The sequence below is a fragment of the Schistocerca americana genome, chromosome 8 (assembly GCF_021461395.2).
Source record: "Schistocerca americana isolate TAMUIC-IGC-003095 chromosome 8, iqSchAmer2.1, whole genome shotgun sequence".
NCBI lineage: Eukaryota > Metazoa > Arthropoda > Insecta > Orthoptera > Acrididae > Schistocerca > Schistocerca americana.
In genome coordinates, this window is record NC_060126.1 from 462,645,222 (window position 1) to 462,666,494 (window position 21,273).

The following is a 21,273-nucleotide window of genomic DNA, read 5'->3' on the forward strand; positions in this document are numbered from 1 at the left end:
GCTGCGGCAATTAGATTAGGAAATGAGACACTTTTAAAGTTGTAAAGGAGTTTTGCTATTTGGGGAACAAAATAACTGATGATGGTCGAAGTAGGGAGGATATAAAATGTAGACTGGCAATGGCAAGGAAAGCGTTTCTGAAGAAGAGAAATTTGTTAACATCGAGTATTGATTTAAGTGTCAGGAAGTCGTTTCTGAAAGTATTTGTATGGAGTGTAGCCATGTATGGAAGTGAAACATGGACGATAAATAGAGTAGACAAGAAGAGAATAGAAGCTTTCGAAATGTGGTGCTACAGAAGAATGCTGAAGATTAGATTGGTAGACCACATAACAAAGGAGGATGTATTGAACAGAATTGGGGAGAAGAGGGGTTTGTGGCACAACTTGAGTAGAAGAAGGGATCGGTTGGTAGGACATGTTCTGAGGCATCAAGGGATCACCAATTTAGTACTGGAGGGCAGCGTGGAGGGTAAAAATTGTAGAGGGAAACCAAGAGATGAATACACTAAGCAGATTCAGAAGGATGTAGGCTGCAGGAGGTACTGGGAGATGAAGACGCTTGCACAGGATAGAGTAGCATGGAGGGCTGCATCAAACCAGTCTGAGGACTGAAGACCACAACAACAACAACAACAATGTTAGTCTTAATTAGTTAGAAGTGAAGAAATGAATTTTAAAGATGCAGAATTTTACTGTTGTTTTTTAACTGTAGTTGATAGTTGAGGACAAACTTCATAAGGAAGTAAATGTATTGTGAAGCTGTTGTTAGTATGTCTAACTGTTTACAGAGTGTCAATGAAAGTGTCTAGTATGGACATCACTTAATATACTTATTTCACACTTATGTGCAACAAACACTTTTTTCCTCAATAATGAGTTAACCCAAAATATGACGCTGTAAAACATTAGTGAATGAAAATAAGAAAATGAGGTCAACTTTTTAACACTTCAATCTCCTAAATCTGAAATTATTTGTAACGTAAAAGCTGTAGAGTATAGACAAGATCTCACTATGTGAGATTTACATTCAAGTTCTTATTAATATAAATACAAAAGAATTTAATATTCTGTTTCATTTATTGATTGATTTACCTTCATGGACACTGCTGAAACTTCAAAAAGCATATAAATTTGTCTGTGTAAATGTAAGTCAGGATTTAAAATTCTTTAAAAATTTCTCTACATGATTCCCTCTGCCGATCACCTTTTATAATTTTTATAGCTCACTTCTGAAGTCTACAGATTTGTTGTGCCATGTCTTTGTTATCTCAGAACAGAACCCCACACATCAGTGAATTCTGCACACAAACAGTACTGTTTCTTAATCACTTACAGTTGACATTCTTGAAACATACTGAGTCTCACCTTTATCTTCTTCTTTTCCTTTAGCCTTTGTCCAACAGTTTCGCAGGGTTGGCATGGTTATGGATGGATTTGGCAGGGGTAACTTAAGAGGTGGCCAGATGCCCTTCCTGTTGCAACCCCATTATGCGAATGATGATGATGAAATGATGAGGACAACACAAACACCCAATCCCCAGGCAGAGAAAATCCCCAACCCGCTGGGGATCAAACCCGGAACCCTGTGATCCAGAGGCAGCATCGCTAGCCACTAGACCACGAGCTGCAGACCGAGTCTCACCTTTATCTATGATTACGGTAGAGGCTGAAGCAATGAATTACAATTTGTACCAGTGCCATTACAAATTTTAATTCATTGCTCCAGCCAGCCTATCATTATCATATATAACACTGTCTCCATATTGCAGTACGTTTAAAGCTTTCTTAACATGTAATAACAAACAACGGAAAATCCGGGACAGAATAGCAACATTGTTATGAAAAGGATAGATTGCTACTTGCCACATTAAAAGGGATGTCAAGTCACATACAGGCACTCAAAAAGACTGCCATAAATGTGAGCTTCTGGTCAAAAGGTCTTCTTGTAACACACACACACACACACACACACACACACACACACACACACACACACACACACTCACACTCACTCATTCATACAAGCACAACTCAGGCACACGACTACTGCCTGTGGCCACCAAGGCCCGACTCTCATTTATAGCAGTCTTTTTGTTATGCCTGTCTGGGACTCAACATCTCCACTATATGGTCTTAACATATAATTATGTTTACTTGGTTTAAATTTTACTATTTGTACTGCCTCCCCATAATTCAAAGAATTTTGTGTCAGAGGCTCGCTGAAACCTAAACGTCCAAAATTCCATTAACATAATAGTTTGTGTTTTGTTTATTGGGTGGCTGAAGTGCATCCAAGCTTTATTTAGTATTTAATAACAAGTTTGTGATGAAGCAAGCTGGGATAATTTTACTTCCCCTCTTCTTTTGCCAAGAGGCAAAAAGGAAGAAATGGCTTATGTAATACTTCACATATCCTTAGTGTGGCACTTACCCAGATATAAGAACAACTTGACAGATTACAAAATTAATTTCAAACAGGAAGTGAAATCTTATCTTCTTGATAGACTGCAAGGGGCAGAGAGGGAGAAAGTAATTGAACATTTAACAAAAATCACTCCATGCATGTTATAATAATAATATCTTAAGACAGTCATGTAAGTGGTTGCATGGAGTCATATTTTTCACTGAAAAAGTGTACTATAATTGTAAAACTGACTAGGTCCACACCATAGTGAGAGGATGCAATTATGATCCTTGGATCATGCCAATAACTACACTATTAAACAGTGATCTACATCTACATCTACATGGATACTCTGCAAATCACATTTAAGTGCCTGGCAGAGGATTCATCGAACTACCTTCACAATTCTCTATTATTCCAATCTTGTATAGCACACAGGAAGAATGAACACCTATATCTTTCTGTACTAGCTCTAATTTCCCTTATTTTACCTTGGTGATCATTCCTTCCTATGTAAGTCGGTGTCAACAAAATATTTTCGCATTCGGAGGAGAAAGTTGGTGATTGGAATTTCGTGAGAAGGCTCCGTCGCAACGAAAAACGCCTTTCTTTTGATGATGTCCATCCCAAATCCTGTATAATTTCTGTGACACTCTTTCCCATATTTCGCGCTAATACAAAACGTGCTGCCTTTCTTTGAACTTTTTTGATGTACTCAGTCAGTCCTATCTGGTAAGGATCCCACACCGCGCAACAGTATTGTAAAAGAGGACGAACAAGTGTAGTGTAGGAAGTCTCCTTATTAGGTCTGTTACATTTTCTAAGTGTCCAGCGAATAAAACGCAGTCTTTGGTTAGCCTTCCCCACAACATTTTCTATGTGTTCCTTCCAATTTAAATTGTTCGAAGTTGTAATACCTAGGTATTTAGTTGAATTTACGGCTTTTAGATTAGACTGATTTATCGTGTAACCGAAGTTTAACGCATTCCTTTTAGCACTCATGCGGATGACCTCACACTTTTCATTATTTAAGGTCAACTGCCAATTTTCGCACCATTCCAATATTTCTTCTAAATCATTTTGCAGTTTGTTTTGATCTTCTGATAACTTTATTAGCCAAAAATGACAGCGTCATCTGCAAACAACCGGAGACGGCTGCTCAGACTGTCTCCCAAATCGTTTATATAGATAAGGAACAGCAAACAGCCTATAACACTACCTGGGGAATGCCAGAAATTACTTCTGTTTTACACGATGACTTTCCATCAATTAGTACGAACTGTGACCTCTCTGACAGGAAATCACAGATCCAGTCACATATGGTAGCTGAGATGATATTCCATAAGCACACAATTTCACTATGAGCCACTTGTGTGGCACAGTTTCAATAGCCTTCCAGAAATCCAGAAATACGGAATCGGTCTGAAATCCCTTGTCAATAGCACTCAGCACTTCATGTGAATAAACAGCTAGTTATGTTTCACAAGAATGATGTTTCCTAAATCCATGTTGACTGTGTGTCAATAGACCATTTTCTTCGAGGTAATTCATTATGTTCGAACACAATATATGTTCTAAAATCCTGCTGCATATCGACGTTAACTATAAGGGCCTGTAATTTAGTGGATTACTCCTACTACCTATCTTGAATATTGGTGTGACCTGTGCAACTTTCCAGTCTTTGGGTACGGATCTTTCGTCGAGCGAACGGTTGTATATGACTGTTAAGTATGGAGCTAATGCATCAGCATGCTCCGAAAGGAACCTAATTGGTTGGTATACAGTCTGGACCAGAAGACTTGCTTTTATTAAGTGATTTAAGTTGCTTCCCTACTCCGAGGATATTTACTTCTACGTTACTCATGTTGGCAGCTGTTCTCGATTCAAATTCTGGAATATTTACTTCATCTTCCTTTGTGAAGGCATTTCAGAAGGCTGTGTTTAGTCACTCTGCTTTGGCAGCATTGTCTTCGATGGTATCTTCATTACTATTGTGCAGAGAAAGCATTGATTGTTTCCTGCCACTAACATACTTCACATACGACCAGAATCGCTGGGTTTTGAGACAAAGTTTCGTTGTGGAAACTGTTATCAATATCTCTCATTGAAGTCCACGCTAAATTTCGAGCTCCTGTTAAAGATCACCAATCTTGGGGATTTTGCGTCTGTTTAAATTTGGCATATTTGTTTCGTTGTTTCTGCAACAGTGTTCTAACCCGTTTTGTGTACCAAGGAGGATCAGCTCCATCATTTGTTAATTTATTTGGTATTAATCTCTCAATTGCTGCCGATACTATTTCTTTGAATTTAAGCCACATCTGGTCTACACTTATATTATTAATTTGGAATGAGTGGAGATTGTCTCTCAGGAAGGTCCCAAATGAATTTTTATCTGCTTTTTTGAATAGGTATATTTTTCACTTATTTATCGAGGATTTGGGGATTACAATATTCAGTCTTGCTACGACAGCCCTGTGTTCACTAATCCCTGAATCGGTTTTGATGCTAGTTATTAACTCAGGACTATCTGTTGCTAAGAGGTCAAGTGTGTTTTCACAGCCGTTTACTATTCACGTGGGCTCATGAACTAATTGCTCAAGATAATTTTCAGCGAATGCGTTTGACACAATTTCGGATGATATTTAATGTGTACCTCCGGAATTAAACATGTATTTTCGCTAACATATCGAGGGTAAATTAAAGTCACCACCAACTATTATTGTATGATTCTGGTACGCGTTTGAAATCAAAGTCAAGTTTTCTTTGAACCTTTCAGCAACTGTATCATCTGAAATGGGAGGTCGGTAAATGGATCCAATTATTATTTTATTCGGGTTGCCAGCAATGACCTCTGCCCATACTAACTCACAGGAAGTATCTACTTCAATTTCGCGACAAGTTAAACTACTTCTGACAGCAACAAACATGCCTCCGCCAACCGTGTTTATCCTATCCTTTCGGAATACCATTAGGTTCTTCGCAAAAATTTCGGCTGAACTTATATCCGGCTTTAGCCAGCTTTCAGTGCCTATAACTATTTGAGCATCAGTGCTTTCTATTAGCACTTGGAGCTCTGGCACTTTCCCAACACAGCTACGACAATTTACAACTGTTATAACAATGGTTCCTGTATCTACGTTTTTCCTGTGTTCAGCCTGCACCCTTTGTGACTGAAGCCCTTCTTGTGTTTTTCTGAGACCCTCAACCTAAAAAAACGCCCAGTCCACGCCATACAGCCCCTGCTACCCGTGTAGCTGCCTCCTACGTATAGTGGACACCTGACCTATTCAGCAGATGTTCATAAATATAAAACTAGAAACAAAGGAAACTTTTGTAAGGAAACACAAAGACCAGCTTTGTACAGAAAAGTATGCTCCATTAATCTTAACTTTTATTTATTGTTTTTCCTTAAAGACTCAAACTGATTTCACCAAACTATTTCAAAAAATACATCCAAACAGTCAGCATCGCCTGCAGTATTGAGGAATTTATGAAATGTCAGCATTAAATTAAATATACTTCACAAAAATTTCTACAGTAATTGCCCAGTTACAAAAGATGATGTTATCAATGACAGTGCAGTGTGAAGAGTGATTATTATAGAGAATTATGGTCTGAACACACTGTATATGGATGTTGAATAAATACCATATGATCAATAAATACTTTACAAAATTTATGATAGCACAGATATATAAGCTGTACGAACATGTAATGTAAGATATGAGAAATTAATTCTTTCTCTTTTGTGTCTGTCAATAACTCCTTTGCATCTGCTACTTGGTGAGTGGTCTCCTTTGCTCCAAAATTATTTACATTTCTGCTTGAACTTTCCTTACTATGAGTATACTTGCATGTATTTAAGTTGTGTGTATTTTTGCATATTTAATCTTGGTGCATATTCAGGTGGCATCCGTAAATTGCAAACTGTCTGTGGATAGATAAATAAAAACAGCAGTATCCTGCAGTGGCTGTCTCTGCTGCTAATTTATGACTCATTCCACATCCATAAAGACTCAATTCGTTATGAAATTTATACAACATTGTTTACGAATGAATAGATTAAAATTAATTTTACTTTAGCATCCAAAGTAACAGCTATCATGTTTTTATTTGGTGAAGTATATGAACTTTCAGTCATCCCTGGAACAGGTGCGCTTAGATGAGACATTCTTTCTGTGTATAGTTGACATTCCATTAGAGAGATGGACAGATCTGCATGTTTCCACTCAGAGCTGAGTGTGCAGCTCTGCCTTTTATGCTTACTTATAGCCTTATGAAGGTGTAAGAGGTAATAGTTTCAATGGGCAAGATAACGATCATTGACCACATAGGATTTACCTCATAGGCAAATATCTTCCACAGCTATATACTTGGCAGCTTGATCACATCACCAAAATCACATTGAGTGTTCCTTGGATGGCTTCTAAAGGTATGTTACTACTTGCAATCTGTTTCTTAATCATTACTGCTCTGAGACCAATTTTTCTAGGAGAATGTCATTCACTTACGGGCATCAGCATTAACAGCATCATGAATTGCTATATATCATGTTTTGCCATTTGATATAATCACACCACACACTTACATTACTTGTACGGTGTACATTTCATGCACCTTGTAAATTCAAACAAAATTGTTTCTTTTTAATTGTGATTTTATGTTCTATTTTTGCCTTATCAAATGTTCTACTTATTGGATAAGTTTCATCATATCTGACTCATCAGTTTTAGTGTTATAATTATTTTCTGTTTGTGCTTTATTAATGAATATGTGTATACTATCTAAAAAGAAAAGGAAGTTCATTCAGTGCCAAAATTATCATTGTGCTATATGAAATATTGGGTGTAAATATTAGAATTAATTATGTTGCATTCAAGTGATCCACTAATGATTAATGGCTTGATGTTACACGCCATCTGTCCAAAACATTTTGAGACTGGATTAGTAATAGACAGAAAAAAGTAAAGATAATGGTTTTACCAAATGGCATGAGAAGGAAAGACTGACTGTGAGGGACTGCTCCGGATGAGATTTGAAAACCTGAGGCCTTGAAGGTGGAAGACAGGGTAATATGCAAGAAAGAAATATTGTCAAAACAACATGCATGAGTTAATAAGAGTGAAAAGCTAAGGGCACTATATATTATAGGGGTGGGGGGCAGTGAATAATAGACAGGTCAGAAAATGAAAGAGAGTGAAGAAAAGAGTAGTTACTGTGAAGAAATTCTGAGACAGAAGAAATTACTGTAAATGAAGGCCAGGTGGCTGGCAAGAACGAGTGAGATATTGCAGTGACAGTTCCCACCTGCAGAGTTCTGAGAAACTGGGGTCTGGGGGGGGGGGGGGGGTAGAATCCAGAAGGAAAATGTGGTGAAACAGGCACTGAGGTCAGATTTTATCTTCTTCCTAAGATCCACAAACCCAGTCACTCTGGCTGTCCCACAGTTGCTGGCTTCAAAGCACACACCGAACTTACATTTGCCGTAGTTGATCAACGCCTGCAATCTGTAGTATAAAGACTTCCCTCCTATATTAAAGAAACCAACCATTTTTTAGATTGTCTGAAATCTGTGCCCATCCCATCGAACATATTGCTTGTCACCTTTGACGCCACCTCCCTCTATACCAACATCCGCCATGAACATGGTCTGTCTGCTGCTGAACATTTCCTCAGTCAGTGCCCACCCGACTCCAAACCTGTGACATCCTTCCTGCTCACTTTAATGAACTTTGTACTTACCAACAATTACTTTAACTTTGAGGAAAAGACATACAAATAGATCAGGGGAACAGCCGTGGGAAACAGGATGGCTCCTTAGTATGCCAACCTTTTCCTTGGTGGGGGCTTTCCTGGGATCCATAAGCCTTTCAGCCTCTGCTTTGGTTAGGTACATTGATGACATCTTTGTCACATTGACTCATCATGAGGATGACCTGCTAAAATTCTTAAAATCTCTAAACACATTCTCCCAATTAAGTTTCATACGATCCTATGCCAAATCCCATGCCACTTCACTTGACGTTGATCTCATCCTCTCTGAAGGTCAGCTACAAACTTCTGTTCACATTAAACCTACTGACAAACAATGGTAATTAAATTTTGAGAGTTTCCATCCTTTCTATGTCAAACATTCCCTCCCACACAACCTTGTCATTTGAGGTAAATGTATTTGTTCAGGTGCAAACTTTTTACAGCAGTACATCCCCATTCCCAATTCAGCCTTCACTAGATGTAATTAACCTACCAGCCTTGTTCAAAAGCAGATTTCCTGGGCTATTACATCCAATCCTGATACTGCTGATCCCCCTGAAAAACAGCTTAGGAGCACACCACTTGACACTCAGTTTTATCCTGGCCTTTAATGTATTAATCAGCTACTTCAACAAAACTATGACTTTCTAAAATCATGCCCTGAAATGAGGTCCATTCCGCCCACATTTTGCTCATCACACCCAGAATACCTTTTCGTCATCCTCCCTTGTCAGACCATCTCCCTCCTAGCACCACCTATACCAGCCCTGTAACTGGTAAAACATATACTATCAAAGGGAGAGCCACCTGTGATACAACACATGTTGTGTACTAGCTGTTATGTAAACACTGTTCAGCATTTTACACCAGCATGACTACCACCAAGTTACCAGTTAGGATGACTGAGCATAGGCATAGGGTGAATACTGGCATCTCACAATATCCTGTTGCAAAGCATGCTCTACAACACAACAGTTGTAGTTGTGACCCTGGTGCCTGTTTCACCACACGTCATCTGGATCTTTCCCCCAGATACCAGTTTATCAGAACTCTGCTGGTGGGGAACTGGCACTACATCATCTCCTTCATTCTCACCACCCACTTGACCTGTAATTTCTTCAGTCTCAGCATTTCTTCATAATAAATATTCTGTTCTTCACACTCTTTCATTTTTTGACTTGTCGCTTTTTCCCTACCCCTCTCCCACTTCTATCATACACAATGCACTTAGCTTTTCGCTCTTATTAACTCATGTACAATGTTTTGGCAGTAATCTCTGTACTGCGTATTACGCTATCTTCCACCTTTAAACTCCCAGGTTTTCAGATCTCATCTGGTACAGTCCCAACAATCAGCCTTTACTTCTCATCCCATCCAATAAGTCTCCCCAGACCCAGAATTCTGGGCAACTTTTCCAAACTCTACCCATTTTCCTAAACCTCATCAACCCTTTCCTTTGCCCCTCTTCCTTCCCTTTCAGCCCTTCTGCCAGAAGGAGCCGCTGGCTCCAGAAGGTTGCAAATTTTAATACCTTGTATACGTATAAGAAACTCGGTATATTCATAGTACCTTCACAATACATATATTCACTTATGAAATTTGTCGTTAATATCCCATCCCAATTCAAAAATAACAGCGAAGTGCATAGCTACAACACTAGAAGAAAGGATGATATTCACTATTCTGGATTAAATCTCACTTTGGCACAGAAAGGAGTGAATTATGCTGCCACAAAAATCTTTGGTCATTTGCCAAATAGTATTAAAAGTCTGACAGATAGCCAACCAAAATTTAAAAGCAAATTAAAAGAATTTCTGAATGACAACTCCTTCTACTCAATAGATGAATTCTTGTGTGTGTGTGTGTGTGTGTGTGTGTGTGTGTTTTCTCCTGTTTGGTGAGTAGATTGTTTATCTATATAGTTACAACATATTTTCAAAAATTGATTATTTTCATTGATAAATTGGCTCGAATGTTGATTAGGTTGTCAAAGTTTTGACCCTTTATGTGAATAAAAAAAGGCAGACAGCATCAAAACAGGTGAATATGGAGGGTGATTGAGAACTGGCACTTGTTTTCCCACTAGAAACTGCACTATAGTTGCAGCAATGTGATTGGATCCATTCTCACTCTTGCTTACTTAATGCGATCAGGCCCAATAGGCCACGTGCTGCTTTGAAAGACTGCCTCCACTTTAGCCTGCCTTCAGCTCCTTTCTGCCATCCTTCCAGCAGTCCCACTCTCTGAAGGTCTTTGGATACACAGTCACTCCATCAAGTTCTGGGTCTTCCTATGGGCCTTCACCCAGTTGGCTTGGTGTTGAGTACAGTTTTTGACCATTGGTTGTCCTGCATTCGAGCAACATGCCCTGTCCACTAGAGTCGTCGTGTCTTCATTATAGCCACGATGTTTGCCTCTTTGTAAATATCATACAACTTTGTATTGTGATGAATACTACATTTTTCACTCTCATTATTGTAAACTGGTCCAAAAATCTTCCAAAGGACTTTCCTTCCATATATCATCAGTCTGATTAGACCTTGCTTGGTTGTACTCCAGGTGGCACAACCTACTGGCTGTAGGAGTATCTTGTAGATGTTTATTTTGAAATATCTTGACAAACTTCTGGTTTTGAGGAGAGCACTAAGGCCAGTGATTACCTGCTTGTAGTCTTCCCTGTATTTCCAGTTTACTGGATGGTTCATCTTTGAATACTGCGCCCACAAATTTGAACTCCCCGACGTGATGAGAACCTTCAGTTGTCTGTAAGGGTGGAAGTGGTTCTTGAGTTTCATTATGTCTGCGGTGTAGAACCATGTATTCCATCTTGTCACGATTGTTTTGAAGTCCAATTTTCCTCACAGCTGTTTCCAGAAAGTCAGCCATTTCCCCTAATTCTGCTTGCGCCCCAGATAGTAGCACAATATCATCAGCATATCTGAGGTACTTGATGTTCACATCGCATGTCTGGACTCCTCTGAGTTCATTAGATGACATCTCTCGCATTACCCTCTCTAATGCGAGATTGGAAAGAACAGGTGATAGTCCATCACCCTACAGTAGCCCAGTTTTTATTTTGAATGCTTCAGTCACCTTATTTCCAATTGTTACCTTTCCTGTAGTATCCATCAGGCAGGCCTTTGAGAGACTTACTAGTTTCTTGGCAAAACTGAACTCTTCCAGACACCTCGGCATACTTTCCCAATGAATGCATTCATATGCTTTTCTGAAGTCGACAAACAGCACGTGTAGTTCTTGGCCAAACTCCCGCCTTTTATCTACGTCTTGGTGTATGACAGCTTTGGTCAATAGTAGATCTCCTGTGACAAAATCCTCCTTGATACTCTCCAATGATGGTGTCTGCCAATGGTTGAATTTGATCTAGAAGACAGTTTGAGAAGATATAACAAATATTGAGCAGGGCGATACCGCGCTAGTTTTCACATGCCATTCGGTCATTCTTCTTGTGGATGAGACAGATTAGTGCAGTCTTCTGGAATAGTTCAGCGTTCCAAACAGTGTCCATTAATTTGCGAATCCTTGCAACAAGTTATTCACCCCCTTCCTGAATTATTTCAGCATGGATGCCATCTTCTCCTGTGGTCCTCTCCTTTTTAAGCTGTTTTATCTACTTCCTGATCTCTTCTACAGTTGGTGGTACGCATTCAGGGTCTGCTGTGTGTGGTAGGGGGAAGTTAAAGAGTGTCATGTGTCTTCACAATTTAATAAGTCACTGAAATATTCTTCTCTTATCTTTGCAATTTGATATTCATTTGTCAGCATCTCTCCTTTGTCATTTTTTATGAATTTCTCTGTGGGTTTATAGGTATTCCTCAGATAGTTGACCTTTCTGTACATGTTCTCATCCTCCTTCCCTGGAAGTCGTCTTCTGTTCTGTAATAACCCCACTCACGAACTTCCTCTTTTCTCTCCGCAATACCGCATATGTTTCTCTTCGGACTCTGTCAAATTCTCCCTTACTGCTCTGATCAGTTGCTGACTGTAACTTCTTGTCATGGGCTTCTTTTCCCCTGTTGACCGCCTCTTCATAGACCTCATCAAACCATTCCTTCTTCCTCACCACTCTTTTTCCAATGACTGCTCCGGCAGCCTTTGTAACCACATTTCTAATTTCTTCCCATTGCTGATTTACATCTGAGTCCTCTTTTTCCAGCAGTACTGTAAAACGATTCCTGATCTCAACTTGAAGTTCATTTCTGGTTTCTTCCTGGGCTACTTTTTCTATTTCTAAACATGCCACTTTCTTTAGTTTATGCAGTAGCCACCAGAAAGATCGCGGGAGGCGCCCATCAGCACGGCGCGTCACGGACGGTAGTTGCCGCAAGTAGAGTTCCGTCCACCAGAGGGCACGCGAGAATTCGGATGGCATGGAGGATTTAGTGCGGGTTTTGGTTGAGCAGCAGACGGAGCTCATGGCCACCATGAAACAAGTGCTTCCGGTGTTGCTCTCCACGCAGTCTGCTCCAGCGCCGTTCCCTCCTCCCTTTCCCCCGTATGACGAGACGGCGGAGGATTGGGACGCATATGAACATTGCCTTCGGCAGCATTTCCAGGCGTTTCATGTTGCCGATGCGGAGGTATGTCGTACTCTCTTCTTGTCTTGGATATCTCCCTCGCTGTATCAAGTTTTGCGACAGTGCCGCTGCAGGAACCCTCGTCCTTGTCTTTTGACGCATTGTGGCTATTGCTGTCTTCATATTATCGCTGCCGCACGCATGTTGTGGCGGCTAGGGTCGAGTTCTATCAATGCAAGAAACAGCCCCATCAGTCTTACCGGGCGTGGGCCGCTACCCTGCACGGTCTTAGTCGCAAGTGTCATTTTGTCACGGAGCAGTCGCGAGAGTCGTATACCCACGTTATGGTACGCGACATCATTGTTCGTTCAGCCCCTGATAGGGAGGTCCGGCAACGGGCCCTGCAATTATAAGACCCTTCCCTTGAGGAAATCCTGTCCATTGCTCAATCGTATGAAGTCTCTCACGCCGCAGGTCAACAGCTGGAAGCGTGGTGCGACATCGCGGCGGTTCAGGGCGGCGCGGCCGCGTCCACTGTGTCCGGGGTGGACGACATGCGAGTGGTACAATCCGGCCGTTACGGCCGCTCCCGCACAGCGCATAAACAGAATTCTGGCCGCCGGCCCCTGTTGCCGTCCTGTGCGTCGTGCTATATACATCATGATCGGTCAGAGTGACCCCAGCGTTGGGCCGCTTGTCGCAAATGTAATAAAAAAGGTCACATTGCTAAAGTTTGCTGCTCAGCCTCAAAAGATTCGAAGGAAGCAGGTACAGAGGACATGGACGTTGACATTCAGGAAGTTTCATCGGGCCCGGCTCCCGACTCATCGGCACGCAAATTCTTTATCGAGGTGTCGGTCCTGTCGCGCCGGTTACAACTGCAAGTAGATACGGGCGCGGCAGTTTCGTTGTTGAATGCACAAACTTATTCCGACCTTGGATCGCCCCCGTTGGCGCCAGTTTACCGGTGTCTCCGTGGTTATGGTAAACAGTTCATTCCCCTACTGGGTCAATTCACTACCGACGTGACTTACAAATCAGTCACTCGGCCTATTACTTTTATTGTTGTCAGTTATGCGAGCTCCGCTAACCTTTTTGGCCTGGATGCCTTTCAAGCTTTCGGTTTTTCTATCGCTGACACCATACAGTTGGTCTCCGAAGACGTTCCCTATCAATCATTGGAATCTTTGGTCTCGGACTTTCCAGATATCTTTGAGGAGGGCCTGGGGCGTGTTTCAGATTTTGAAGCTCACTTAACGTTGAACGCGTCGGCTCGCCCGCGTTTTCTACGCGCGAGGCAGATCCCCTTGGCTCTCCGTCCTCAGGTAAAGGAAGAGCTAGACCAGCTGACGGCCCTAGGGGTCGTTCTTCCCATTTCTTCTAGTGAGTGGGCTTCGCCCCTTGTTATTGTAAGGAAGCCCTCGGGAAAATTACGTCTTTGTGGCGATTTCAAGGACACCATTAATTCCCAATTGGTGGTGGACACCTATCCTTTGCCTCGTGCTGATGAATTGTTCTCCGCCGTGGCGGGAGGCCAATATTTTTCGAAAATCGATCTTTCAGAGGCTTATCATCAGATACCACTTGATGAGGACTCCAAACGGCTGGTGGTCGTCAACACCCCGTTTGGCCTTTACCAATATCAGCGGTTGGCCTTCGGAATATCCAGTGCCCTGACGATATTCCAGCATTATCTTGAGCACGTCACATTGACAATCCCTCATTGTATTAATTACCTGGATGACATAATTGTCACAGGCCACAGCACGAAGGAACACTTGCACAACCTTCGCACCCTCTTTCTCAAATTCAGGTCTGTGGGCTTGTGTTGCAACCTGCATAAGTCAAACTTCTTCCAACCGTCCATTGAGTATGTGGGCTACACCATCTCTCAGCACAGCGTCCAGCCACTAGGAAGTTTGGTCCAAGATATCGAGGACCTTCCTCGGCCCGCTTCGCTGAAAGAGTTACAAGCTTTTTTAGGCAAGATAGCCTATTACCACCGGTTCATTCCCAGGACTTCCACCATAGCCCGCCCCCTGTACTGCCTTCTGCGCAAGGGTGTTCCTTTTGATTGGTCGCCTGCATGCGAGCGAGCGTTCACCTCGTTGAAGGGCCTCCTCACGTCAGCGCCTTGTTTGGCTACTTTTGACCCCCATAAGCCGTTGGTCCTGGCTACCGATGCTTCGCAGTATGGGGTGGGGGCGGTCGTGGCCCATCGCAATGCAGATGGTTCCGAGCAACCACTGGCGTTTGCGTCTGAAACTCTTAGTCCCGCACAAGCCCATTACTCCCAGGTGGAAAAAGAGGCTTTGACCATTGTCTACGCTGTTACCAAGTTTCACCCTTTCTTGTATGGCACGAAGTTTCAGTTAATCACTGACCATAAGCCATTAATATCGTTATTTGGCCCCGTCTCTCAGATTCCGGATAGGGCGGCCCACAGACTACAGCGCTGGGCCTTGTTCCTCTCTAGGTACCATTATGACATTCATTTTCGCCCTACGGGACAGCATGCCAATGCCGATGCTCTTTCCCGTCTTCCGGTGGGCCCGGATCCTAAGTTCGATCGAGAAGAGATTATGTGTTTTCATTTGGACGTGGCGTCGCGCCAAGCGGTTGATGGCTTCCTGATCACTAGTTCTCGCGTCGCCAGGGAAACGGGAGCTGACCCGGTTCTCCGGCAAGTAGTTCGCCTCATTCAGCAGGGGTGGTCATCCCGCCCTCCAGGCCGGGCCTCGGACCCTCTTCGTAATTATTTTATTCTACGAGACCGACTCTGTCTTGGAAGGAGTTCTCCTTCTGGCTACCGATGATACAGCTCCTCGCGTGGTTGTTCCAGCAAGTTTACAAAGGGAGGTCCTCTTGTTATTACATGCAGGGCACTGGGGTGTTTCCCGTACTAAAACCTTGGCTTGCAGACATGTGTACTGGCCCGGTATTGACAGAGAAATTGAGCACTTGGTGGCCACCTGTTCCCAGTGTGCGAGCCAACGGGCATCTCCCAGGGCAGCGTTCTCTTCCTGGCCGCCGGCAACCCAAGCATGGGAACGTGTTCACATTGATTTTGCGGGCCCGTTTCTCAATGGCTTTTGACTCATTGTCATTGATGCTTATTCCCGATTCCCATATGTGGTTCGCTGCTCCTCAACCACTTCAGAAGTTGCAATCCAGGCACTAGCAAAAATCTTTTCTGTGGAAGGTCTGCCAATCACCCTGGTCTCGGACAATGGACCGCAGTTCATTTTGCAGAGCTTCCAGGATTTTTGTAGGCGCTTTGGTATTCGGCACGTGTGCTCTCCCCCCTTCCATCCACAATCGAATGGGGAAGCCCAGCACATGGTGCGCACATTTAAGACGCAGATGAAAAAGTATGTACACGAATTTCCTGTGGAGGAGGCATTGACGTTTTTCCTCCGGCCTGGTCCTCGCCAGTCTTTGCAAAACGGAGTACCTGGCTTTCCCCTGGGTATGTCAGTCTGGGCACGTGGGTTTGGTCGCAATCCACGTTGGATACCGGCAGTGGTCCTGCGCCGAAATGGCCGCCGGCTCTATACCTTGCAGGCAGGGGACCGGGTGGTACGTCGTCACCAAAATCAGCTACGTCCACGTTTGGGCACCCACCCTCCGACCTCTCGGACACCGGCTTCCCCATTGCCGGCACCCGTGTTGGTTTCTCAGGGGACGTTACCGCCTCTCCCCGCTGTGACTCTGCCGCATTGCGATGGTTCTCAGCCCTGGCAGCCTCCAGTCACTCCAGCACCAGCATCGCCATCGTTCAAGATGCCCCAGCGAGAGTCGGCCCCCCTCGCAGGCCCGGTTTCTCAGGAGGCTGGTTCACCTGTGTTCGTCCCTTCCCCGTCGTCCCCACCACTGGGTCTTGCCCCTCCCGCGTTGGAACAGGATCCGGAGTTCGACAGCTTGTCACCCGTTCTGTCCCGGGCTCTGGTGGTGGGACAACGGGGGCCTCTTTGTGTGGGTCACTTCCAGCCGTATTCGAAGGTTCCGGCTCGAGGGTTGGCAGATCCCCTCGACTCCGGCCTTCCAATGGATGTGTAGGTCATCGCTCCTGCCCGACGCTCCACCTTCCAACGCAGTGGATCACAGTGGCTTCGCCCCCCGAAGGAGGAGAAGTGCAGTAGCCACCAGAAAGATCGCGGGAGGCGCACATCAGCACGGCGCGTCACAGACGGTAGTTGCCGCAAGTAGAGTCCCGTCCACCAGAGGGCACGCGAGAATTCGGACACGACCTCTGCCGGCGTAACAACAACGACAACAACAACTCAGGCAGCACGGGCCATGCCCAGTCAGTTAACATCGAGCATGCCTAGGGCACAGTCCAGGTCTACGCTAAGTGAAGTGCGACGTAAACGTGAACAGTGTTACTTTAGTTTACTTGTTTGGGTTGGTTTCAGGGTGATTCTGAGTGGAATTTAATCAAGAAACAGTCGAAACCACACTCAGCTCCATGGGAATTTCTTACATCCACAATCAAATTCCTGGCTTCTGTGTCAACTGCTATGTGGTCTATATGGTTGACTGTTTTTTCCATCTGGGGATACCCATGTTCCTTTGTGCACCTGTCTATATGGGAAGTTAGTGCTACTGATAAACATGCCCTTGGACATAGAAAAGCTAATTATCCTTATTCCATAGTTGTTACTATTTTCATGCAGACTATGAAGGCCTATTGTGGGAGTAAAGCTGGTCTCCTTTCCAATCTTGGCATTAAAATCGCTGATGAGAATTCTGCAGCAGATTTTAGGGATGAAATCCATAACATCTTCCAGCTCTGCATAGAATATATCTGTTACTTGATCTTCACTTTCCTCTGTTTGTGCGTGACAGATCACAATGGTAAGTTGGTGGTTTTTCACTGATAAAGTTAGAACTGAGATTCTTGGGTTCACTACTGTAAAATTCTTTACCATTGGTACAATGTCTTTGTTAACACAGAGAAAAGTTCCAAAACTGTGCTTGACTGCTTCCCCATAGAATATTGTGTAATTTTCTACATCTGTTGTCCCTGTACCTTCCCATTGAACTTCCTGCAGGGCAACCATCGACATTTTCTGCTTTTCTAATTCTCTAACTAAAGTTATTGCTGCCTCAGGTTTGTACAAAGACTGTACATACCATGTTACAAATTGTAGTCCTTTTCTATGCTTAGTTCATTGCATTGGGTGTCTGGTCTGTATCCAACACTTCTCTCTAGCTTTCGTAACACAACTAATTTTACGAGATGGGGTTGTTAGCCCCATGCCCATCCCCCAACCTGGAGGACCAGAATATCCCATTTAGTCTGGATCATCACCTTCAACCAGTCCAGCTTGGGAGGCCCTACCGGTAGCTAAGCTACTGCCGGCTTAGCTCTCAGGATCATTTGCTCACACAAGCCCCACTACGACAACAAGGTAAGGATACCGTTGGGGGGCCATTCTCATGCAGAGAGAAGAAATCCCTTGCCTTACATTATTGCACAAGAACTTTCTGAATGCTCTTGCACAATCGATCCATGATGCCCAAATAAAAGTGAAAATTTATAGTGGTACTGATGGGAACAAATTCCATGTGAATGAGTGTCAGAAAAGCCAATGGACATTGACTTTGCTGTCAGTTTTATCATTCACATCTTCTTTGATCTTGGCACACCATCAGAAACCTATTCTGTACTTTGTTGCTTCATGTTAATTTGTATTCATAACACAAAGTCTTGTCACCTGTGATGATTTTTCAGAGAAAAGAATTATCCATGTTTTTCATTTCAGTCAAGTAGTGGCAGATGTCCACACATTGGTGTTTTGTGCGGGGTCACAGTATGTGGAACAAACTTTGTACACACATTTCCTTCTTCAATGCATTCTCCAGAATTGATTTACAGATGCTCAGTTCATCAGTAATAGTTCTCCATGAGACATGATAGTCAATTTCCAAAAGATCATGAATTTTCTTATTGTTTCCACCAGATGAAGTTGAAGTAGAAAGCCCTGATTTCTTGTTGTCCTCATATGACACCTGCCATCTAAAACATTTAAACTACTCAAACATGCATGCATGACTTAAATAATTGTTACTGTAAGCTTTTTCTCATGGACTCAAATGTCTATGTAATGGTTTTACCAAGTAAAACATGAATTCAAACCACTGCTTGTTGCAGTGTTGTGATCTGCGACAACAGTGTTGTCACATTACAGCTGCACATCCTTTACTTAACAGTGCCTGCTCACAGCTGAGTGGTTTGCACATCTGTTGCTTATAGTTGTTAGTTCATAGTTACTATGCTGACATTGCATATACACCAGGAACACTGTCTCAGAACCTTTTGGACAGATAGTGTGCATTTAATACACTTTTCAAAAATGTCACAATTTATGTTATGTTTCATTGTACATGCTGGCAGAATGTTGTACCACAAGACATTGGTCAAGAATGTTCAGAATCTGCAGAAGATTTACGTGCACGAGAGCACACTGGAGGAGGGGTTTCACCCAGAGGTAAAGGAAATCTTTTCTGTAATAAGTATGATTACTTGATTATTACAGATTACTTTAAAAATGTGCAAGATGTTTAGTAAGTAAAGCATTTCTTCTGAATGCAATGAAGATTGCTAGAAGATACTATAAAATTTCTCTAACTACTCGTAATAATGGGGTTGTTTTACTCATCGTATCTGGCAATCTGACACAGCGTAAGTCCTGAAACAGTAACTGTAAAAAAAAATAACTGTAAAGTTATTTTTTAAATAATTAATCCTGTTTTTTACTTCCACTGCACTTTTATAATAATATCAAATTAATTAAAAGCATCTTGACAAACCTGAAACAAGTTGTGATATACTTACAATAATGAAATAAATCATGCACAACAAGCTACATGCTCTCTGTCCAAAATCACACAAAGTACTGACTCCCTCATGCCAATGTGGCTACCCTTATATATATGTTCTAAACAATCCCGAACAATCCTCAGCATTGTTTAAGATGAACATTTGGTTAATTAACAATTAAAATTTATACAAAATAAGTGAAAATACATATATAAACATATGTCTGCTCAGTACAGTAAGTATACTATGATATTAGTATATGTCTGTTATTTCTTTTGAGAATAAACTCTCAAATAAGAAATTACAATAATACATTTATATTTTTCATTGATTACTAGAGACTCCTGTTATGGGAATTGTTCCCTTCATTTACATAGCTTCTACACTTTGAACTGAAATAGATTAAACAGTTATTTTTTCAGTTATTAGTATTTCTAGGTGAGTTACATATTTTGTTTACATGTGTGATCGTGAATTAGACTGGGAAATGTTCGTTTTAAATGGTTTTAATGGGCTGTTACATTTCAACACCCCCCAAACGGATGTGTGCAGCTGAAAGTTGAACAAAACCTTTTCTGACAGATCTATGTAACAGTCCTCATTTTACAATAAACGGGAGGAACAAGCATTTTACTTATGGTATGAGATAAATCCTGTGTTTGATTAATAATGTAAATTAATTATGAAGCATTATGCAAAAATTATTACTCAATATTACAAGGAAAGAACAAGTTATTTGTTAACTGTATGAGCTAACATGCAACTTAGAGTTTCAAACTAGTACAGTATTCCTAAGAGTAAACATACTAATCGTTGTACTTTATATAAATGTAACTAGTCTTGATGTTTGCAGTTCGCAAACTGCTCCTTAGTGAATCTTGAATTATGCAGTATGCAGATTGCTTTGTTGAGGGTCTTGAAGTTTGCAGTACACAGACTGCTGTTTGGGATGAAATGTCTGACCAATGACCAATCTTACTATTTTTCATTTGTCAAGACACTTCCAATGCCACTTTTCCACCTTTACAATCATTCAAACATGATACGTAAGAGTGCAGTTACATATTACATCATATTGGTTGTGTTTTATAAGTAATTGAAACGGCACCAACAACTATGTGGTTGGGCCTTACATACAGGTACGTGTTCACCACTTGGGTGTGAATACACAATAAATGAATCATAAATCATCGGTATATCATAACAATTATATGGTTGAACATTATACATAGTGACACATAGATCATGACAGTTATATGGTAGAGCATTATACATATATAACATAGTTAAGTAAAATCAGTACCTTCAACAGTGCAGAAATACTAGCTTATTTCCCGGATTCTCCTAAAAAAAGGGCTATAGTCATTTAATAGGCTGACAAGGTAAATTAGAAGGATCTCAGCAATAGTAACATAAGCATGTGAACAGAGACCAGAATAACTTGGTACTCAAATGAGAAGTAATAAATGAAATAGAAGATTCGGATGCTAGTATATAGCAAAGCAAATACATAAGGAATTATTTACCATTTGGGTCACAACATACAACAAAATTAGACATAAATAAATAATTTAGTATGGCAGAGTATGGTTACATCTAATAACGCAGAAATACTAGCTCGTTCCCCGGATCCTCCTATAAAATGGGTTTTAGTTACTTAATAGAGCAGGCACAGTAGATAAGAAGGGTCTCAGCAATAGAGACAGATGCATGTGGACAGAGGGAAGGATAGCTTGGTACTCTAATGAGAAG

At 41.9% G+C, this 21,273-nt stretch overlaps 1 protein-coding gene across 5 annotated transcripts in view; it reads left to right on the top strand.

The window, feature by feature from the left end:
• Positions 1 to 21,273, top strand: part of LOC124545468 (putative mediator of RNA polymerase II transcription subunit 26) — a 386,951-nt gene that overhangs the window by 324,795 nt on the left and 40,883 nt on the right. For all 5 annotated transcript variants that reach the window (XM_047124398.1, XM_047124396.1, XM_047124397.1 and 2 more), the window contains one exon: positions 19,096 to 19,189. In XM_047124398.1, the coding sequence (XP_046980354.1) occupies positions 19,096 to 19,189 (94 nt within the window). The remainder of the gene's footprint in view (positions 1 to 19,095; positions 19,190 to 21,273) is intronic.